At 43.9% G+C, this 23847-nt stretch overlaps 1 protein-coding gene across 2 annotated transcripts; it reads left to right on the top strand.

Moving 5' to 3' along the window:
- Positions 1 to 429: 429 nt before the first annotated feature.
- Positions 430 to 9123, top strand: LOC139280689 (uncharacterized). Of its 2 annotated transcripts, XM_070900301.1 has the most exons (4): positions 430 to 575; positions 2412 to 2571; positions 3771 to 4477; positions 7733 to 9123. In XM_070900301.1, the coding sequence occupies exons 1-4, from the start codon at positions 558 to 560 to the stop codon at positions 7898 to 7900; spliced, it is 1053 nt and encodes a 350-aa protein (XP_070756402.1). In that variant the 5' UTR covers positions 430 to 557; the 3' UTR covers positions 7901 to 9123. The 2 variants fall into 2 exon arrangements, 1 of the variants encoding a protein (XP_070756402.1); XR_011596744.1 differs by lacking the exon at positions 3771 to 4477 and having other exon boundaries at positions 8156 to 9123.
- The last annotated feature ends 14724 nt before the right edge of the window (positions 9124 to 23847 follow it).

Below are 23847 nucleotides of genomic sequence, written 5' to 3'. Positions count from 1 at the left end.
TAAAGGTTTTTACTTGGCAGTGACCGGTGCCAAATCGACCCTGCCTTGCTTGCTGTGCTACGGGTTGGTTTTCCGCAGAGACCGGTGCCAATAGGTCTCTCACAGTTATCCAATCTGCTGTTTATGATTTAACCCCCGCTTATAGCAAGCACACGAACCTTGTCCTGATGTTCGGGCGAAAAGAGTTACAACGTGAGACACGTACCAACGTTTCAAGTTCAGCGCCTGTAGTCCCTATTGTAATGTAGGAGTCCCAGTGCAAACCTTCCCCTCCCCGAGAAAGTCTGTGGGCAAGTGCAAGTGTAACATTCGCTGCTGAGAGCAAAATCCGGCCAGTTTAATGAGTCTTGTGGTGGCGGCGGCGCCAGGCTCTTGGACAGCCGGTCGTTGATTGGTTGAAAGTGGGGCCCGCTCTCAGTGCGCCTGCGCGTGTCGAAGGACCCTGCTCATTCCCCAAGGAAACGGCGAGAGAAGCAAACACCGAAATTGTGAGATCGGTGGGTCAGAGCCATCAAAGCACAGACACAGACACATCCCGGGCAGCGGCAGCAGGCAAAATGCCCGTGCTCCTCAAGGTGAGATCTCTGCTCTTTGATTTTAAACAACCGGGTTTTAATAAGGCGCCCAGACAATCTGGCGGGGGGTGGTCCCGCGGCCGTGCCAGCCTCCAGGCCCGACGCTGGCTTTTCATTGACAGGTGATTTATTGCAGGTACAAGGAATAATCCCGACGCAACGCAGCTTCCAAATCCTCTTGTATTTCATTATTGTGTTACTGCACTGCCGCAGTGTTTATTCGTCTACCAACACACGTTGTTGTTTTGCAAAAATGCCTGAAACGAGCAACACAACTTGGTTGTTATTGAGCATTAACGCAGCAACTCTGCCAGAGGTTTGCAGACCCAATTCCAATTGTTTAAATAGGCGGTAGAAACCCCCAGATATTTTGGAAGGGATTTCAGACATCAGACAGTAGCGGTGGGAAAAAAAATCCAGTTTTCAGTCCCCTGTTCTAAAGAAGAACACACCCGATAATCCTGCAGAAACCATGCCTCTGCAGATCAGTATGATTATAGCTATCCAGGATTATGTAAGGCGCCCCAGCAGGGAGTCAACGTGAAGTACGTTACTGTCGCAAATAACGGGCCTAAAATTCCGGTGGGAGGCTTCCTTCAGACGAACGCCAAAGGTCTTTATTCCATGGCGTAGCTTACAGGGCGCTGATGTCCCCTTACATAGGAAAATGATTCATGTTGTCCTGGACCATCAATCACTGCAGAGTTACATAAGAAACAGGAGCAGGAGTAGGCCATCCGGCCCCTCAAGCCTGCTCTGCCATTTAATACGATCATGGCTGATCCGATCATGGACTCCGGTCACTTCCCTGCCTGCTCCCCATAACCCTTATTCTCTTATCGGTTAAGAAACTGTCTATCACTGTCTGAAATTTATTTAATGACCCAGCTTCCACAGCTCTCTAAGGCAGTGAATTCCACAGATTTACAACCCTCTGAGAGAAGAAATTCCTCCTCATCTCAGTTTTAAATGGGTGGCCCCTTATTCTAAGATTATGGGCTAGACTTTCCACTTTGCTGGCTATCGCCCAAAAAATGGACGATGGTTCAACGATGGTCGATGTGTCAGCCTTTACTGATCGCTGGAACATCACCCATTTTTTGGATCACAATTTTCCTCTTGGCGATAGGCCACCGAAGTGAAATGGGTGGAGCAATAGGTTAGCGATGTTACGTGGGCCCAGCGAACTGCCAGCGATGTGGAAGGCAAAAGCTTCCTTAGCAACGGCCTTCTGCGCATGCGATTTTTTTTTTTTTGGTGGACAGCTTTTTCCACGTTTCGGGAGGTCAGGGGTCATCCACACATGCGCAGAAGGCCGTTTGTTGTGCGTGTGAGAGAGAGAGAGAGAGAGAGAAAGAAAGCAGTGGAGGAGTGAGTGAGAGAGAGAAGAGAAAGAGGAAAAAGAAATAAAGATAACAAGACTAAACAGATAATAGAGATAAAAAGGAGATTTATAAAACGGCTTATGTAGAGAGAGAATATTAATAATAAATAATGTCATCTATGGAAAATGTGGAGGGGCAAATGAGGCCCTTGTCCAGAAGGTGCACTCCAGGTGGGCGGAATTAACCCGGGGTGGCAGTGGGAAACCTCTAACCCAGGCCTTCCGGAAAATTTTGGGACAGATAGCAGATGTCATCTCCTTGGCATCCCACGAGGCGAGGGGGCCTGACCAGTGCCGCAAATGCTGGAACAGCCTGGTGTCATCAGCAAGAATAAGTACAGATTTTATATTGTATTGATTTTAGAATTGTTATAAATGTTGCAATGTTGCATGTTGTTTCCATGATACTACCTCGTCAACTAGCTTATGCCATGCTCTTTTCTCGTTTGCAGACAAAGATATCTAACAACCACAGTGAACAGAGGTGTACCGGAGGTGGCACTGCTCAGCTGCAACCGTTGTCCGACCTCGAGGAGCGTGCAGCCGCGCTCGTGGGCCACGAAAGCCGTTCGGCCACCACCCGTGGTCTTGCGGAACCCAGCTATGCGTCTCGTGAGTAATGTGTCGGAAACAGTTTTAAAATCAAACAGTTTTAAAATGTAATGTAACGTAGCCAAGTTTGCTGACGATACAAGGATGGGAGGAAAAGCAGTGTGTGAGGAGAACACACAAAATCTGCAAAAGGACATAGACAGGCTAAGTGAGTGGGCAAAAATTTGGCAGATGTAGTATAATGTTGGAAAGTGTGAGGTCATGCACTTTGGCAGAATAAATCCAAGAGCAAGTTATTATTTAAATAGAAAAATATTGCAAAGTGCTGCAGTACAGAGGGACCTGGGGGTACTTGTGCATGAAACACAAAAGGTTAGTATGCAGGTACAGCAAGTGATCAGGAAGGCCAATGGAATCTTGGCCTTTATTGCAAAGGGGATGGTATAAAAGCAGGGAAGTCTTGCTACAGTTAATTAGGGTATTGTTGAGACCACACCTGGAATACTGCGTGTAGTTTTGGTTTCCATATTTACGAAAGGATGTACTTGCTTTGGAGGCAGTTCAGAGAAGGTTCACTAGGTTGATCCTGGAGATGAGGGGGTTGACTTATGAGGAAAGATTGAGTAGGTTGGGCTTCTACTCATTGGAATTCAGAAGAATGAGAGGTGATCTTATCGAAACATATAAGATCATGAGGGGGCTTGACGAGGTGTATGCAGAGAGGATGTTTCCACTGATAGGGGAGACTAGAACTAGAGGGCATAATAGAATAAGGGGCCGCCCATATAAAACTGAGATGAGGAGAAATTTCTTCTGAGGGTTGTAAATTTGTGGAATTCACTGCCTCAGAGAGCTGTGGAAGCTGGGACATTGAATAAATTTAAGACAGAAATAGACAGTTTCTTAAACGATAAGGGAATAAGGGGTTATGGGGAGCGAGTAGGGAAGTGAACCCGAGTCCATGATCAGATCAGCCATGATCCTATTAAATGGCGGAAGCAGGCTCGAGGGGCCGGATGGCCTACTCCTGCTCCTATTTCTGATGTTCTCATGTCCTGTAATTATAATGCAATATACGAATGATGTCTTGTCATGTCATGCATGCAGTCTTTGTTCATAAGAAGCAATAAGAGCAGGGGATGCCACCGCTACAGCTTTCTGGGGCAGTGAAATCCAATGTATTAATACATAACGTCTCTCGGTAATGTGTACCCTTATGTTCTAATAAGCTCTGTAATATGCTCAAATGTGCTTTGAAGGTCAACCAGAGATGCTAGTGGAGGTTGCACATGCACCTGCACCTACGGGTGGTGAGGAGGAACAGGAGGAGGATGAGCAATACACCACCACTGAACCAGAGGAGGCGGAGGAGGAGGAACAATTTATGGAGGGGGATGAACCTGCGGCCACCTTGGATTTCTCAATTGAGACAAGAGGCAACAGGACAAAACGGCGTGCAGCCGGCAGCGCCAAGGGACATTATAGTGCACACACCGACCCCACGGAGGTCGGGTCAGCGAGGTCAGCACTCGTCTCCCACGACAATCGGTTGGAAGGCTTGATCTCCTGGTGCGCGGAGATGGTCGCGATAAGTCGCGAGCTTCTCCAGGGTTTCACTCAATTCACGCGTGACTTTTCACAGGTGTCTGCTGTGCAAGCTGAGCTACTGGAGGTAGCACGGCAGACACTTGAACAGATGCGTGAACAGACCGCTGCCACCAATGCCCTGCGGCATGCGCTGTTGGCTGAGCATGGCGCTGCACTCCTAGGTGTCATGTTACGTCGTAGTATTAGCCTGAACACTCAAACGAGTACGGAGGAACCGCTTCCTCCTGGCTCAGAAGATGATCCGACAGTTTCGCTTTCCACTCCAACACCCCCACCACGACAGGCAGTCTTTCCGTTGCCCGCTGCATGCCAGCTTCGTCTCGATCTCCGGGGACCAAAACGGGCGGGTGAGCCTAAGGTACGGGGGGGGGGGAAAAGGACCTGGAGGGAAACGTGGCCGCAGGTCCAGGTAGGGAGGGGGAGTGTTTTTGTTAATATTTTTATTGTAATTATTGTGTTATCTTACTGTTACTGTTGGTTTATAGTTCGGGGGGGGGTTGTTAATAATTATAATAAAATTCTTGTTACATTAATACATTTTTTAATTGAATTTACCAAATGTTGTGCATTGTCTTATAATAACATAAGTTAAGTTAAGCTAAACATTAATGCAACTGCTGTGCAACAATGGCCAGGCCAGAGCAGAGTAGGCAAGGCTAAAACATAACTCAATGCAAATGCAACTGTTGTCTAACCGTAACTATAACTGTGACTGTCCCCAATGTAAGTTCATGCAAAGCGTTAATTTGTGAACTGCTAGCGCAACAGCTTTGCAGCCGCGTAACTCCCACAGGATTTCTCCAGTCTTCTGTGGGGTGGGGTGGGGGTGGTGGGACCATGGATTCATCGCCAGGCTGATTGTCCTCCCCAAGGTCCTCACCAGCCTCCTCCTCCTGCACCTCGTCATCTGCCTCTTCCGCCTCTACTCCTTCTGGAGGTGGACCAGCAGCCCCATCTGGCATTTGTTGTCCTCTCCTTATAACTAGGTTATGCAACATGCAACATGCAACACACCACAATAAACTCAGCGACCTGGTCAGGGTGGTACTGTAGGCTGCCACCACAGTGGTTCAGCACTCCAATTGTCTTTTCGACAATGTTGCTTGTATCTATGTGGCTTTCGTTGTAACGCTTCTCTGCTTCCGTTAGGGGATTACGCAGGTGGGGTCATATTCTTCATCCAACCGTGACCATCTGGCTGATTGACAGCAGGTCAAGGATAGCACTCTCATGCAGGGTGTGCGCATAATTGGGTGCAGCCTGGAAATGTAGCATTTATTGCCATGATAATTTGGTTGTGGTCGACCGCGAGCTGCACATTCAGGGAGTGGAATCCTTTTCTGTTATGAAACACCTCCGAGTTCTGTAAAGGCGCTCTCAGGGCGATGTGCGTGCAGTCTATAGCTCCCTGCACCTTGAGGAAGTTTGCTTTTCTCGAGAAACCCAAAGCCTTCCCGGTCTGTCTCCCTGGTCATAGGGAAGTTTATAAAGTCCATCTTGCGAGCGCAAAGGGCTTCAGTCACCTGCTGAATGGAGTAGTGTGTGGCGTGTTGAGAGACACCACAGATGTCGCCAGCTAAAGCCTGAAAGGATCCAGATGCGTAGAAGAATAGTGCCGCAGTAACCGTTACCTCAACCAGCAGTGTGGTCCTGATGGTGCTGGTAGGCTGCAGATCCCCCTTGATGAGCTGGCCTATCTCATCGAAGTGCAGCCTCCTAAGACACGCGTTTCAGACAAGTTGACTCGCCACCTCTGCCTCCGCATTACTCTGCCACTTCTTCGATTGATCCTTTCAGGCGCCAGTGTGTGAGCAGTTACAAGTAATGGCAGAGAAGCCATAGGCCCCATCATGATCACTAATATTATCACTTGCTATAAATTCATTTTTTAAGTAAAAAAAATGTCACATCTACTAAACTAATATTAGTAAAAATTAAATATAAATGTGAGTGGATCTATCTGTAAAACACCTTAAATAACTCTCAATTCATAAGCTCGAGTTTTTTCGCAGCCTCCTCCCTTCCTCCGACATTCAAAATGGCGTCCGTAATGCCCAGCTCTCTGAGGAAAGCCCGGTAAAAGCAACTATTCTCCAGCAATGTTCTCGGCGAGCGAACAGCCCGGCGATGTGCGGAAAGTTGCGATGGGCGATCACCTCGGCGATGTGAGCCGAAAGTTGAGGGGAGAATTTTCGAGCGATGTTCTAGCTTAACTTTCCACTTTTCAGTCAAAATGGGCGATAGCAGGCCGTTTTGGGCGATATATGGGTGATGTTCCAGCGATGTGAAGTGGAAAGTCTAGTCCTTAGTCTCAAAGGTGATTGATAAAAGAGATTACACATTTCACTTCTAAATTATAGTTTAACTTTCCATTGCACCATATGAAGTGGTTGATCCAGTTATACTGGACTGAATGGGGAGAGAGCATCAGGTTTAAATAATATTTATTACTGATGTCTTTGAAGACAAATATAGCCCAATAAACATTATGTTCCTATCCTAAACTGAGATCAAGATTATGAATGGATCAGGATGTTTTTGCACCAGATTAAAATGGAAATTGGCATTTTAAAAACACATTCATCCGAGCACGATTTGCAACTTGGCTTAGTGGTAGCACTGTAGACGCTTGAGTCAGGAGTTGTGGGTTCAAACCCCACTCCAGGACTTGAACACACAGGGCTGGAAATTCAGTATTTACCACCACCGCCCATATCTCGGCGGTATTGATCGTGTTTTTAATACCGCTAAGAACCAAAGCCACTAGTTTCGATAAAATTTGGCCGGCGGTGGCAGTAGCGGTAAGTATCGTTTTTTTTTGGTCGTGTAAGGCTGACGTCCGTGAAAACGGGCCTTCTGCGCATGTGTGATTTTTTTTTTTTCTTTCACTGACATTAGTTTTTCCTGTGCTTTCGGGGTCAGGGGTCGCCTGCGCATGCGCATGAGAGAGAGAGAGAGAGAGAGAGCAGCTACTGCAGAAAGGCACAATGATAACTACTTTAATGAGCGATCTATAAACATCTGTTTTATACCATCCCCATTTATTTTGAACAGTCCACAACAATTTGTATAATTTTCGAATATTTTTCCAGTCAAATAATGGAGGGAGAAGGAGAGGGAGAGGTAAGGAGAAGGAGGAGGGAAAAAAGATTCTCGTTGGACGTCCAAGAGGCTCTGGTCCATGAGGTGGAAACTAGATGGGGGTCAATTGACCCGGGGTGGGCGTGGGAAACCTGCCCCAGCAATATACCAGCGTATTTGTACTGAGATCTCGAAGGCGGTGTCCTCAGTTCGTGGTGGTCCATCAGGGGGAAAACCAGTGCCGTAAGCAATGGAATGACGTGGTTTCGGACGCAAGAGTAATAACTTTAATCATGCACTGACTCATTACTTAAAATGTAAATCTGCCACGTTTTAATGTAGGTAAGCTTGGTGTCATGCATTATTTGCCATCAACGATCTTATTGCGATGGTTTTCTGTATTTATCTGTGTTCATCATGCACCACTTGCATATTAATAGGACATTGCACAAAGGATTGAGGATGTCTATCTGTGTGTTCCGTAATAGTAGCTGGGCAATTAGGTTTAACATTGCTACTGTCATCTTTGCAGAAGAAATTATCCAACAATCGTGCTGAGCGGCGGCACATGGGTGGAGGCCTACCAAAGTGCGTTGAGTTGTCTGACCTGGAGGAGCGCGCCGCAGCCCTGGTCGGAACACATACTCGGCTACCCGTGGTGGTGCTGACCCGGTGGCAGTGGAGGGTAATTCCTGCATAAACCCTGGGCTGTGTTGCGGTCATGCAATTTAATGTTATATCAATATAATGTCGAAATAATGTAATGTAATGCTGGGACTATGAAATGTAATGACATGCAGTTTCTATCCATTCGGTTTAGGCTAATTTCATGTATTGTCTCTCGATGACATAATGCAGTAGTGGTGGTCTTCTAGATAAGCCTGCGCAACGTGAGCATACTCATGTCACCTTTGACCCCTCCCCTGCTGCTAACCACTCATATTATGTTTTATAGTTGCACAGGAGGAGCAGCAAGCTGTCCAGGCCACTGGAGCATCCGCCTATGTCCAACAAACGTGGATTTTTGAAGGTAACTACCAAGGAAGAATACGTTCGCCCGGATGACCCTCCTCAAGCTGTTGTGGCGGAGGGGGACATTGTACAACAAGAGGTGGTGGGACTGTGTGGGGCGAGCGTCGACAAAGGGTCAAGAGCTCCTCCAGGCCATTGGTGGGTTAGCCAGGAACATCGGCGCACAATCCGCACATCAATCGGCGGATATGGTGGAGCTCATTGCGGTAGCGGGGCGTATCGCCGATTCCGTCAATGTCATGCGGCAATTGATGGAATCGGCATATGGCACTGCACCCCAAAGTGTCATACCGCCCATGGCGACAGCACCTGAGCATCGGGAGGAATTAATTGCTTCTGACCTGAAGCCGGGTCTTCACCACCCCGAGATTCCCCAGTACCCCCACACATGGCACTGCCATTGTTGCCCCTCCTACAGCAACAGCGCTCGAGGTATTCTGCTGCACGACGCCGTGGTCCCAACCCGGGTAGGGGCAGTGATAGAGGTAACGGGAAAACACAATTGGGGGTACGGTGGAGAGGGGAGAAAGGCGGTGGAAATGGTGGCCGTAGGTAGAATTGGTTCCGGGTGGGGGGTGTTGTGGGTGTTTGGAGTTTTTACTGTTCGATTGCAATCAAAAATTGTTGCTTTTTGGGGAATGTTGTGTTTGTTTGTAGTTTGGGGGGTGTTGGGGGTGTTGTTGTCAATGTTTGATTTTTGTGATACTTCTAATAAAAATTTTATTTCTCACATTTTATTTAAAAACATTTATTATTTAATTTTAACTTTTACAAAGTTCTTCAAAATTTCAAAATATATAAAAATATTTTACTCAACTGAACCTTGTGCAGTGTCTCACTCACTTTCAGAAAATGAGAAGTAACAATCATTGTAAGGGTTGCATACAATGGCCAGGCAAGTGTGAAACGTAACTCTCACTGTTCAAGCAAAGTGTTGATTTATGAGCTGCTGACGTAGCCGTTTTGCAGTTGTGAAAGCACCACGAGGCTTCCCCTGTGGTGTTGGGGGGTTGGTGGCATGGGTTCATTGCCGTCCTCGTCCATCCTCCTCGTCCTCGTCCATCCTCCTCGTCCTCGTCCATCCTCCTCGTCCTCGTCCTCCCTCCTCGTCCTCGTCCCTCTTCTCGTCACTGTCCATCCTCCTCGTCCTCGTCTTTCTCCTCGTTCGTCCTCGTCCATCCTCCTCATCCTCGTGTCTCTCCTCGTCCATCCTCTCCATCCTCGTCCATACTCCTCTTCTTTTCGATGCATGTGCCTATTTCTCTTTTAACGTGGGGTGGTTATTGCACACGGGCTTAGCTGAGCGAGGTCTTGATCCAGTGGCAAAGAGGTCCAAGACGACTGGAGACCAGGCACTGCTATATGGACCTAGTTGCCTGCGGCGAGATGTTGGCCATAATCTCGGCGCTGGGTAGAGCCCTTGGTGGTAGGTGATCCGAGGCCTGGTTGGGGACAGGCATTGGGTGGGTCAGTGGCCCACCGGGGTTCGGGGGGGGGGGGTCACAGCCATGGAACTCACCACATAATGGAGGAGGAGAAGAAGCCAGGTTGCCGGTGGGGAAGGAGAGCTCCAGTCGTCGCTGAAGGATGAGTGGAGGCCAGTCGTTGACGTGGGAGAGGGGGACCCGGTCGTTGTTGAGGAGGAGGTTGTCTGTCATCACGGGAGGTCCAGCCGTCGTCGAGGCGGCCCAGACTCTGTCGTGGAGGAGAGGCCCATCCGCTGCTGCTGGAGATGTTCCGATTGTCGCTGGAGGCAGGGTGGAGGCCCGATAGCTAAGTCCAGGTCGAGGGCGTCGCCTCCGGAGGTCGCTAGGGGACATCGGAGGTCGTCGATGGGTGAGGTGGTTTGAAGCCTGCGGTAGGTCTGGCCTCCCTGATAAAGTGCAACATCCCCACTGACACCCGGGAGTCCCTGGCCCATGACCGTCCTAAGTGGAGGAAGTGCACCTGAGAGGGCGCTGAGCACTTCGAGTCTCAATGCCGAGAGCATACAGAAATCAAGCGCAGACAGCGGAAAGAGCGTGTGGCAAACCAGTCCCACCCACCCCTTCCCTCAACGACTATCTGTCCCACCTGTGACAGAGTCTGTGGCTCTCGAATTGGACTGTTCAGCTACCAAAGAACTCACTTCAGGAGTGGAAGCAAATCTTCCTCGAATCCGAGGGACTGCCTATGATGATGATGATTGTAGTGATGCTCGGCATCTATCTGAGGCTTCCGGGAGGGGGGGCGATGGTGGTCATGAGCCAGGCCATATCCTTTGTCCCCTAGCATCCAGCAGTGACCGTGTGGCTGACAGTTAAACAGGTCAGAGATTGCTCTCACGCAAGATGTATGAATCATGGATGCTCCCTGGAAAATTCGCATTTACTGCCATGATTCGTTGTGTGTGGTTGACGACGTGCTGCATGTCCAGGGGGTGGAATCCCTTTTGGTTCCGGTGCACCCCTGACTCCTGTAAAGGTGCACACGGTGATGTGCACACAGTTTATGGCACCCTGGACGTGAGGGAAGTTAGCAATTCTTGAAAAACCCAAAGCCTCCCTAGTCATTGGGAAGTTTATAAAGTCCATCTGCCTGCGTAAAGTGCTTCAGTTACCTGGCAAATGCAACAATGTGTGGCGTGCTGGAAGATGGAGCATATGTCCCACGCTGATGTCTACAAGGAGCCGGAGGCATAGAAGACAAGTGCCACAGTCACCTTCACCTTGACGGGCTGTTCGGTCCTGTTGGCGCTGGTAGGCTGTAGGTTTGCCTGTATGAGCTGGCATATCTCTGTGACCACCTCTTTTCAGGAAGCGCAGCCTTCTAATGCACTGTGCCTCAGATGTGCAGGTATGAGCTATGTTACCTGTAATCTCATGGGGGGTAAGGCCTCCTGCCCATACGTCTGCGACCTCTTTGATTACGTCAAAATGATCATCAATAAGCTGCCTTCCAGCTCGACGCCGTATGAATATAACAGCCTGGATTACTGACTCCCGAAATAGCATAACCCACATATCTTTTAAAATGTACTTTAAAACAAACTAGAAGCTCACGTAAAACTTCACACTCAAAAGTATGCAGTAAAGCAGCCTTCTCCCAATTCTTTTAAGTAATCAAGTCCGACTTTCTCCTCCGTTTTCAAGATGACGCCGTTAGTGCTGGGTGCACCCTGGGTCCAGCTGCTTTTTCTTGGCGGGTTCTCACACGGACACTGAATCGGGTGAATGCTTGAAAGTTCTGCCCGGGGCACTAATGCAGTGATGCAAGATAATTTGCGTCGTACAAATAGCGGTGGGTCGCTAAGATTTAGCGCCACCGCAAACCCATTGGTGAAAGTTTCGCCCGGGCGCAAAATCTTGTGCGCCTCGTTTTGTGCCCAAAAAATGAGACGAAAATCCAGCCCGTAGTGTGCAAATTTGCCAGGTAACTAATGTTGAGACTTTATGGCTGTGATTTAATTACAGGTTTTGTTTCTGCTTCTTTCAGTAACTGTATTTGTATGAGAATTGACTAATGTAAGGACACCACACCTTTTCAGGAATAAAAGGCCTAACATAGACTGGGGTCCAAATTCAAAAAGCAGAACCTCAAAGGTAATCCTCTTTAGATTGTTACCTGAGCCGAGTGCCAATGGGTATAGGGATAAGCGGATTAGAAAGTTAAATTGTGGCTCAAAGAGTGGTGTGGGAGGCAGGGATTTTGCTTGATGGGGCTCTGGCACCAGTACTGAGGAAAGAGGGAGCTGTTTCGTTGGGATGGGCTCCACGTGAACCAGGCGGAAAGGAGTGTCCTTGTGAATCGAATAATTAGGGCAGTAGATAGGATTTTAAACGAATGAAGCGGAAGTGGGAGGATTCAGGAAAGAGTAAATTTAAAAGCAGCAAGAGAAATGTCGAGGCTATAGAGCAGAGCAGAGTTTTGGGTAAACAGAAGCAGAGTGGGTCAGGAAGGGATAGAGAGAATAACAAAGGTAATAGGGCATTACTGACTAAGGTGACATCAGGGAAAAATAGTAAAAAGCCAAAGCTAAAGGCCCTATAACTGAATGTTTGAAGCATTCGCAACAAAATAGATGAATTAATAGCGGAGATAGAAATTAATAGGTTTGATCTAATAGCCATTAGGAAAACGTGGTTGCAAAGTGACCAAGGTTGGGAACTAAATATTCCAGAATACTTAACTTTTAGAAGAGATAGACAAAATGGAAAAGGAGGAGGAGTAGCCCTGATACTAAAGAATGGGATAAAAACAGTAGAGAAAAAGGATCTTAGCTCAAAAAATTAAGAAGTAGAATGAGTTTGGGTGTAGCTAAGAAACAGCAAGGGGCAGAAAACATTGGTGGGAGTTGTTTATAGGCCCCCAAATAGTCGTGATAACGAAGGGCACAGTATAAATCAGGAAATTAGAAATGCATGTAACAGGTAATACAATAATCATGGGGGACTTTAATCTACATATAGACTGTGCAAACCAAATTTGCAGTAATAGTGTGGAAGACGAATTCATGAAATGTATACAAGATGGTTTTCTAGATCAGTATGTTGAAGAACCAACTAGAGAACAGGCTATTTTAGATCTAGTATTGTGCAATAAGAAAGGATTAATTAATAACCTTGTAATAAAGGGGCCTTTAGGGAAGAGTGACCATGATATGATAGAATTTTACATTAAGTTTGAAAGAGCATACTTAAATGTAAAACTAATGTCTTAAATCTAAACAAAGGAAACTACGTAGGTATGAGGGGAGAGTTGGCTAAGGTAGATTGTGAAACTACATTAAAAGGTATAATGGTGGACAAGCAATGGCTAGCATTTAAAGAATTAATACATAATTTACAACAAATATACATTCCTTTAAGGCACAGAAACCCCACAAGAAAAGTGATCCAACCGTGGCTAACAAGAGAAGTTAAAGATGGTATTAGATCAAACGCAGAGGCTTATAATGTTGCCAGAAAGGGTAGTAAACCCGAGGATTTCAGAATTCAACAAAGGAGGACCAAGAAATTGATAAGAAACAGAAGCTAGAATATGAGGGTAAATTAGCGAGAGACATAAAAACAGACTGTAAAAACTTCTATAAGTATGTAAAAAAGGAAAAAATTAGTGAAAATAAATGTAGGTCCCCTATAGGCTGAGACAGGATGCATTATAATGGGGGATAAGGAAATGGCAGAGAAGTTAAACAAATATTTTGTGTCTGTCTTCACGGAAGAAGACACAAAAAACCTCCCGGATATAATGGAGTATCGGGTCTAGCAAGAATGAGGAAATGAAATAAATTAGTATTAGTAAAACTGGAGAAATTAATGGGACTGAAAGCCGATAAATCCCCTCGACTTGATGGCCTCCATCCTAAGGTTTTGAAAGATGTGGCTATAGAGATAGTGGATGTATCATTTGTCATCTTCCAAAATTGCATAGATTCTAGAACGGTTCCTGCAGATTGGAAGGTAACTAATGTAACCCCGCTATTTAAGAAAGTAGGGAGGGAGAAAATGGGGAACTGCAGACCAGTTAGCCTGACATTAGTGGAAGGTAAAATGCTAGAATCTATTAAGGATGTGGTAAAAGGGTACTTAGAAGATAATAATAGGATTGGGCAGAGTCAACATGGATTTATGAAAGGGAAATCATGTTTGACAAATCTGTTTGTTTGTTTTTTGAGGTTGTAACGAGTAGAATAGATAAGGGGGGAACCAGGGATGTATTGTATTTGGATTTTCAGAAGGCATTCGATAAAGTGCCACACGAAGTTATTGAACAAAATTAGGGTTCAAGGGATTGGGGATAATATACTACATGGATTGAGGATTGGTTAGCGGACAGAAAATAGAGGAGGAATAAACTGGTCATTTTCAGGTTGGCAGGCTGTAACTCGTGAGGTGCCACAAGGATCATGGTTTGGGCCTCAGCTATTCACAATCTATATGAATGATTTGGATGAAAGGATTAAATGTAATATATGCAAGTTTGCTGATGATACAAAGCTAGGTGGGAATGTAAGTTGTGAGAAGGATGGAAAGGGACTTCAAGGGTATATACACAGGCTAAGTGAGTGGGCAAGAAAATGGTAAATTGAATATCATGTGAAGTAATTCACTTTTGTAGGAAAAATAGAAAAGAAAAGTTTTAAATGGTGAGAGAATGGGGAGTGTTTAGGTGTTCAGGGGGACCTGGGTGTCCTTGTACACAAATCACTGAAAGTTAACATGCAGGTACAGCAAGCAATTAAGAAAGCAAATGGAATGTTGGTCTTTATTTTTATTACAAAGGATTTGAGTATAACAGTAAAGACGTCTTACTGCAATTATATAGGGCCCTGGTGAGACCGCACCTGGAGTATTGTGTACAGTTTTGGTCTCCTTACTTAAGGAAGGATATACTTGCCTTTGAGTCTCAGAATAAGGAGTTCGCCATCTAGAACTATGAGGAGAAACTTCTTCACTCAGACGGTGGAGGAGGCACAGTCTTTATATTCAAGACAGAGATCGATAGATTTTTGGATATTAAGGAAATCATGGGATATAGAGATAGTGCAGTAAAGTGGAACTGCGGCAGAAGATCAGCCATGATGTCATTAAATGGTGGAGCATGCTCAAGGGTCCGAATGGCCTACTTCTGCTCATAATTCTTGTGTTTTAAACCAAATCAATGGAAGGATATACTTGCATTGGAGGCAATTTAGCAAAGGTTCACTAGGTTGATTCTGGAGATAAGGGGGTTGACTTATGAAGAAAGAATGAGCAGGTTGGGCCTATACTCATTGGAGTCTAGAAGAATGAGTGGCGATCTTATTGAAACATATAAGATACTGAGGGGGGCTTGATAAGGTAGATGCAGAGCGGATGTTTCCACTCATGGGAGAATCCAGAACTCGGGGCCATAGTTTAAGAATAAGGGGCTTCCCATTTAGAACTGAGATGAGGAGGAATTTCTTCTCTGAGAATCGTAAATCTGGAATTCTCTGCCACAGAGAGTTATGGAGGTGCGGTCGTTGAACATATTTAAGGTGGAGATGGACAGATTTTTGAGCGATAAGGAAGTGATGGATTATGGGGAGCAGGCAGGGCCATTCTTCAGTGGCTCAAGATCAGATCAGCCATGATCTTATTGAATGGTGGCACAGGCTTGACGGGCCAAATACTCCTGCTCCAGATTCTTGTGTTATGTTCTGACTCATTTTACTTCAATTATGAACTCTGAATGCCTCCGGTTTTGTGCATCTCTATGTTATCATTCACAGCCTGTCAGTACAGATGGATTCTGACTGAATACGTCAAAATTTTATAATTTAGCGTCCCTGGTTTAGAGCCTTGTGTGACGAGAACAAATATCAAGACAGAAAGAGAGAGAGAGAGATACCTTTGATGAAAAGTAACCCTGCTTTCAGATTAAGTCAATGGTCTGTGATAGTGTTGCCTTTGCGGTTTACATAAATCAAGAATATATTTTTCATGCTGTAAATAAACCTTGATCAACAAATAATTAGTAACGAGCTCACAGTCGATTTATGTAATTTTAGAAAAGAGTTTACTTCAGTTAATTTGTTAGTACACCGAGCAGCTTTTACGTTAGTTTCCAAGTGTTGGCAATGGTGAACAGAAAATGTAGTTCTGCTATGTACATAAGACTTATCACAGTAATCATAGGCAATACAAAATGGATAATCTTTTCCCAGCAGGTAAAATCATAATATAAAACATGAATAGTTAAATTCTAATTATAAAGATATAGACACCAAATATCATTCATTAATTGCTGATTTCATAACTGTATTACTTCATTTACCATGTGACCTATCAACACATTGACCTGGCTTATGGTTTACTAATTACATAGAGGATACAGCTTTACCAAGCCTTTAGGTTCATAGAAATCCATAACTATAAATATTTGTGATGATTGGATATGATGGGGATTATTATTCATCTCTTTTCCATGAGAAAAGGTTGAGAATAATCTTGATCCTGCTTTGTCCAGGAGTGAACAGGAATAGAATACATTTTTATTTTTGGGGTGAGCAGCAGAAGGACTCCCCATTCTCCAGTGGTTTCATGGAACATGAAACCAACAGCAATTAAGACACTTAAGGATCTGTACTGATGAAAAGAAATGAGGAGGTTCTTCCATAATGTTTTCCTAATGAATATACTTTTATTATTTTAGTTTCAATTGATCAGATTGCATTAAGGGCATGTTAATACTATAGTTTTAGTAAGTACAGTCGAAATTAAAACACACATCAATCATTTACTAATCTAAAACTTATTGCAATAAACATTTATTGGCCCTGAATTTTCTGGCTGGATTTACCCAGAAATTATGCTTAAATTAGCGCTGGTTTCTGTACTGATCTTGCTAATATAAATTTACACTAAATTTTCCTGTGAAGTTCACTTGCCTACTGGAAGGCAAAACCCAATAAAAAAAAGTGCAAATGCAACCCCAACAATTCCCAATTCTGATGAAAGGTCATCGACCTGAAACGTTAACTCTGTTTCTTTCTCCACAGATGCTGCCTGACCTGCTGAATATTTCCATATATTCTGTTTTTATTTCAGCCACAACAATTATTGCCTATTTGTGTTACAACTGTAGATATAACGGGGGAGATATTCAGGGCATTTGTGCCTTCCGTTGGCACTAATGGGGTGCAAATTACTTTTTGCCCGGGCGAGGTGCCATTAATGACTCCCACAAATTTCTGCGGGAGTTTAGTGGCGATGATAACCGGTAGCACTCCCTGCGCCAGCGATGACGACGTTATCACCGTGTGCAGCGATCCATTTTTGCTCCGGAGCGCCCCCCCTGTGGCTGGGCCGCACAATGCCAGCGACAGCTTCAGGGGGTGTGTACCGGTCTGTAGGCCGCTCGCAGGGCAAAATTTAATGGGGAGGTGGGGAATTTAAACAAAAATGGCTGAATTACCGGTTGCGGCGTTCTGTATGTTTGATTGTTGCAGCCCAACACTCCCCTTGTGTGCCAGGCTGATGCCACGGCACCCTGCTCCATGGTAGTCCAGGTAGGGACCTATTTCTCCCATGGAGAGCCAGCAGCTTGGCCCTCACCTTTAATGAAATTGAGGGCCCTGCTGTGCCGCTCACTGACCTCTTCCGCCCCGCTTGCACCCCACAGGGCAAGTGGAGCACGATATTTCGCACACCGCCTGCTCTCGGGGGCAGTAACCCAAATATAGGTCACGGGGCACGACTTCCATGCCTGGTGCAGGAACTCCCGCCTCGCGACTGTTACTGCCCCCAAAGGGGGTGGTGCATAACTTCGCCCCCCAAAAATTTTGTAAGTTATTTTTGAAATGGTGTACTTCTCTCATAAAATACTGCATGTGTCTGTATTGCTGTTTAGTGGACTTTTATTGTAAAATCAGGAAACTTGCTTGTGTGGAGTGTGAGACAGAGGATTATAAAGTTTCATAACAACAGTGCTGCATCATTCAATGGTCTGGCAGGAATCACCAAAATTTGCATAATGAGAGTAAACAAGTGTGAATCTCAGTTAAATCTGGGTTTGAACTCTCAGTTGTCCACTTGAGATCCTGACATTTTTCCCACCAGGCAAACTGGAGAGGGACTTATTTCTGGTTTAGCCTTTTATTTCTACAGGCAACTGAAAACGCAGCAGCTCCATTGCTATGTCCAACTTGCACACTTTCGCCATGGTGTCAATAGGGCAGCACTGATCATCATAGGCAGTCCCTCGGAATCGAGGAGGACTTGCTTCCACTCTTAGCATGAGTTCTTAGGTGGCTGTACAGTCCAATACGAGAACCACAGTCTCTGTCACAGGTGGGACAGATAGTTGTTGAGGAAAGGGTGGGCAGGGAGCCTTGTTTGCCGCACGCTCCTTTTTCTGCATGCTCTCGGCGACGATACTCGGAGTTCAGCGCCCTCCCGAATGAACTTCCTCCACTTAGGGCGGTCTATGGCCAGGGATTCCCAGGTGCCAGTGGTGATGTCGCACTTTATCAGGGAGGCTTTGAGGGTGTCCTTGTAACGTTTCCTCTGCCCGCCTTTGCCTCGTTTGCCGTGGACAAATTCTGAGTAGAGTGTTTGCTTTGGGAGTCTCGTGTCTGGCATGCGAATTACGTGGCTTGCCGAGCGGAGCTGATGAAGTGTGGTTAGTGCTTCAATGCTGGGGATGTTGGCCTGGACGAGGACGCTAATGTTTGTGCATCTGCCCTCCCGGGGGGATTTGCAGGATCTTGCGGAGACAACACTAGTCTCAAAAAGCCATTGTTAAAGTCTGAATTATTGAGAATTATCTCCTGAGATTAACATCCCCACCAAATGATGTTTTACTTTTGAGTAATAATGGCTGTGATCTAGAGTACATAACATCTATTTTTTTTCTGTTTAACTGATGGAGGAAAAATTGGTAGTTTTCCACATAGGCAATATGGAAAGTTTTCACCCAATTAAGTGTATATTTTTCGTCTACACATTCCAACAGGAATATACACCCTGCAATGTTTTGAGACCGAGTATGTAGCAGGTCTATAAACAAATTAAATAATTTTAATAAAATGCAGAAATCATTCAACAAAAATGCACCCAGCAGAATTGATTTTAGGGGTGTATATTAGAATTGGATATTTTTTAATGTATTCAATTACATTCCTCATAGTCATATGCAGTTGGGTTAATTCAATTGTAATTTATTTTGTTAGATTCTAGTGCCAAAATAATGATGAGTTTAATGTGCACGTCGTTATCAATCTGTAAATTGTCCAGCAACTTGTGGCAAGGAAGAGATACCCTGTGAATTGCTCTCAACCACCCTTCAGTTTCAGAAAATTTCTACATTTGCACATTATTTGCCAATTAACGTTGCCACAGAAAGTTAGGGCTGGAACTTAACAGCGTAAGTACCTTTTTAATGACAAGATTTATATTATTGAAGTGTCACTCAACCTCTCTGGCCCAGAAAGGGAACAATTTAAACTCTGGAGTCTCAATCCGACAGGTAGTAAGTTGTTATTAGAGATACGTAAAATTAAAAATGTAAAGTTTTTAAATGTATTTCTTTTCCTTTCTGCCTCTTTGTTCTCTCTCTTAATCCAATCTTTATTTACCTCTCTGCTTCTCTTTCTGTACATGATTTGACTCTAATTCACCTTATTTTCTTCTCGGTTGTTCCTGTTTCTTTCTTAATCCTTAAATCTCATTGGTTAAGGAGATAGACTGCTGGTCCCATGATTCACCAAGGTCCCAGATGTGCCGTTACCCACAGCGTGCTGATATCAGCTCACACTTCTAGTAGCTTGCATGGCAAAAGATTTTCAAGCTGAAGGGTGAGTTTAAAAAGTCTGTCTAAAGGAGCACACTGCGAGATGTCCCACTCCAGTGAAATGTAGGCCCTTATGTCCTGAATAGGACTTATCCTTTTCATTTGAAATATTTAACCATCACTGAAAGTTAATGCTATCTATTTCTTGCAGCCATGAACAAGAATCCTGAAAGGTGTGTTGCCTACCCGGTGCCAGGTATCATGGCAGCTGGAGAGGAACTTGGAAAGGGAGGAGGTAAATCCAGTTGTTGTGGTCCATGTTGGAACAAACAACATAGGTAGGAATAGAGAGGAGGTCCTGCTGAAAGAGTATCAGAAGTTAGACTCTAAATTAAAAAGCAGGACCTTGAGGGTAATAATCTCAGGATTATTGCCTGAGCCAAGGGCAAATTTTCAAAGAAGCAGACCGATCAGGAGAATTTTCATGGGACACTGGCATCAGTTCTGGGACAGGAAGGAGCTGTACGGATGGTACCAGCTCCACCTGATGGGACCCATGTCCCAGCGGAAAGGGTAAATAGAGAGGGGAAAAGGCTTTAAAATAGTAAGATGGGGGGGGGGGGGGGGAGCAGGATCTAAAAGAAATGTAACCAGCCTAAATATAAACAAAACTGGAACAGAGAGCATAGGAACAAATTAAGTAAGGGAGGACATTGATGCCAAGGGAATAAATAGAGTTCTAAAATAGGAGTCTAAAAAGATGGTTAAACATAAAGTAAGAGGAATTCCTATTAAAATGAGTTTAATTGTCTGTACAGCAATGCACACAGTGTCTGTAATAAAACAGGGGAGCTGGAGGCAATCATGTGTTGCGAGGAACCAGACATAGAGATTACTGAGACATGCCTACAGAAAAATCAGGACTGGGAATTATACATTGCAGGTGATAACATATTTAGAAAAGATAGAGAGGGAAAAAAGTGTAGCTGTGCTTATTGGGGATAACGTAATGGCAGTAGAAAAAAGTGATGTAGTTATCAGCAAGCCAAAAATAGAATCCATATGGATAGAGATAAAGGATCAATCACACTAATAGGTGTGGTCTACAGACAAATAGTGGAAGGGAGATGGAGGAAGAAATATGAAGACAAATTAGGGAAATGAGTTTAAAAAAAATAGAATAATAATTATGGGGGATTTCAACTACTCTGATATTAATTGGACAAAAGAGGTAGGTAAAGGGGATAAGGGAATGGAGTTCCTACAATGTGTATAGGACTCCTTTCTAACCCAATTCATCCATGGAGTCTTATTAGTGTTTCATTTGTTCTTTCATTTTAGCAGAATATATTGTTCCTGCATTCTGTTGAACACCATTTTAAATGTTCCCATTGCTGTTCTACATCATTGTTTGCCCATATTGTTGCCCATTTTATTTTGCCAAGTTCTATTCTCAGCCCTTCAAAATCAGCTTTTCTCCAATCTATTACCTGGTTTTCGTCATACTTACATCATTCTCAATTATCCTCATAAGCCCAACAAGGGAGGATTCGCTATTGGATCTAGTAATGGGGAATGAACCAGAGCAGATAAGAGAAGTAAAAATAGGGGAACATCTAGGCAATAGTGATTATAACATAATACGCTTTAAGATGATAATTGTGAATGATGTAAGTATGACGAAAACCAGGGTAATAGATTGGAGAAAAGCTGATTTTGAAGAGCTGAGAATAGAACTTGGGAAAATAAAATGGGCAACAATGTAAGCAAACAATGATGTCAAACAGCAATGGGAACATTTAAAACGGTGTTCAACAGAATGCAGGAACAATATATTCTGCTAAAATGAAAGAACAAATGAAACACTAATAAGACTCCATCGATGAATAAAGCCAAACGGGAACAATTGAGGTTTAAGGAAAGAAGCATACATTAAGTACATAGACAGCAGGGGAGTAGATGACAAGGAAGAATACGAAGACATTAGGAATTAAGTCAAAAAAACAATTAGGAAGGCAAAGAGGAATTATGAAATTAAATTATTAAGGATCATAAAAAAAGTAAAATATTTTACAGGCACATCAATAGGAAGGTTGGGATGGGAATAGGACCATTAAGGGGTAGACAGGATAGCGATAGAGAGATGGCATAAATATTAAATAATTATTTTGCTTCCGTATTTACCAGGGAGGTAGAACAGGTGGACATGACTTTGGACGATGAGATTAGTGGATTTAAAATTAAATAAACTAATCAAACTCAAAGAGGATAAACCCCAGGTCCAGATGGATTGCATCTACGCATTTTATAATAATCTAGGGAAGAGATAGCAGAGGCACTACTACACGTATTTAATTCATTAGAAAAAGGTGTAGTGCCAGAGGACTGGTGGACAGCTAATGTAATACCTATAATTAAGAAGGGGGATATAACATGTGCAGGGAATTATACACCAGTCAGCTTAACATCGGTGGTAGGAAAAATAATGGAATCCCTACTAAAGGAGAAAATAGAACATCAAGAAACCAAAAATATAATAATGAATAGTCAGCATGGCTTTCAAAAGGGAAAGTCTTGCTTGACCAACCTCATTGAATTTTTTGAAGAGGTAACAGAGGGCTAGATAATGGTAATGCAGTAGATATAATTTATCTAGATTTTCAAAAGTCCTTCGATAAGATACATCATAATAGACTGATGAACAAGGTCAGAGAATGCGGAGTCAGGGGACAAGGAGCAGAATGGATAGCTAGCTGGCTTCAAGACAGAAAGCAGAGAGTAGGGGTAAAAGCTAACCACAGTGGCAGAAGGTGGGTAGTGATGTTCTACAAGGATCAGTGCTGGGACCACTGTTGTTCACAATTTATATTAATGATTTAGAGTTTGGAATCAAAAACACAATTTCTAAATTTGCGGATGACACCAAATTGGGGTAGATAGTCAATACTGAGGAGGACTGCAACAAATTAAAGGAGGATATTAATAAACTTGCAGAATAGGCACATAATTGGCAAATTAAGTTCAACACAGAATGTGAGGTATTACATTTTGGTAGGAAGAATAAGGAGGTCGTTTTTTATTTGGGGGGTGCGAGTCTAGGTGTGATAGAGGAACAAAGGGATCTCAGAGTACAAATACACAAATCACTAAAAGTTGCCACACAGGTTAGCAAGGCATAAAAATGCAAACCAAGCACTAGGGTTTATTTCTAGAGGTATAACATTGAAAAGTAGGGAAATCATGCTAAACCTGTAACAAACCTTGGTTAGACCACACTTAGAATACTGCGTACAGTTCTGGTCACCATATTATAAAAAGGATATAGAGGCACTGGAGAGGATGCAGAAAAGAATTACAAGGATGATACCAGAAATGCAAGGGTATACATATCAGGAAAGGATGAAAAGGCTGGGACTCTTTTCTCTTGAAAAAAGAAGGCTGAGGGGTGACCTAATAGAGGTCTTTAAAATTATGAAAGGTTTTGATAGAGTGGATAGAGAGAGAATGTTTCCACTTGTGGGGAAGAGCATGACTAGAGGCCATCAATATAAGGTAGTCACCAAGAAATCCAAGAAGGATTCAGAAGAAACTTCTTTACCCAAAAAGTGGTGAGAATGTGGAACTCGCTACTACAGAGAGTGTTTGAAGCAAATAGTATAGATGCATTTAAGGGGAGGGAGACAAGAAAAGAGGGTTTTGCTGATAGATTTAGATGAGGAAAGACAAGAGGCTTGAGTGGAGCACAAACACCGGAATGGACTGGTTGGCTGAATGGCCTGTTTCTGTGCTGTATATCCTATGTAATCTTATGTATAATTAATTACTTTATGATGTAATATACATCTGAAATAAACTAGACAAGCAAGTCAGTAATGTGTCCTACACCAGGTTCCCGCTTGATAATTTTGTCTCAATGTCACAAAGTTTAAATTGTTAGTTTTGCTTACTTAACAAAATTAAAGAGCTTGTTAAGTCGAAGGGGCTTATTTGATTCAATTAGCAGCAGCATTCTTTTTGTTGTGAAAGATGTATTTTCCGATACTGGATAGATTTTGTCTGTACCACCATTGTATGATATGCTCAGATCTTTGAATTGTTTGACATTATATTCCCCATTGTCAATTGTACGGCTTGTTTTTCCATTAGAGGTTCTCTACATCAAAGAAACTTATGCAAAATTATGGTATTGACTCCTGAGAGTTTACATGCTGGAGTTTGAAGCAGCGAGGGAGTTTTTCTGAATTATAACATCAGATGAAAGATACGGCTTCTTCCCCTGTTTGAGGAGGTTGACAGGGGAGAGCTGCACTTCTAGTGAAACCACCTTTTGGATTAGACCTAAAGCTAATGCTCTGTCTGCTCTCTCAGATGGATGCAAAA

This window comes from Pristiophorus japonicus, chromosome 15 (genome assembly GCF_044704955.1).
Source record: "Pristiophorus japonicus isolate sPriJap1 chromosome 15, sPriJap1.hap1, whole genome shotgun sequence".
Taxonomy (NCBI): Eukaryota; Metazoa; Chordata; class Chondrichthyes; family Pristiophoridae; genus Pristiophorus; species Pristiophorus japonicus.
The sequence above is the reverse complement of the archived record's forward strand: the minus strand, read 5'-3'. Positions and strand labels throughout refer to the sequence as shown.

Coding starts and splice junctions, on each gene's coding strand:
- LOC139280689 (XM_070900301.1), top strand. Junction 2,572..3,770: donor GGAACCCAGCTATGCGTCTC/GTGAGTAATGTG, acceptor TGTGCTTTGAAG/GTCAACCAGAGATGCTAGTG. Junction 4,478..7,732: donor AACGGGCGGGTGAGCCTAAG/GTACGGGGGGGG, acceptor TCATCTTTGCAG/AAGAAATTATCCAACAATCG.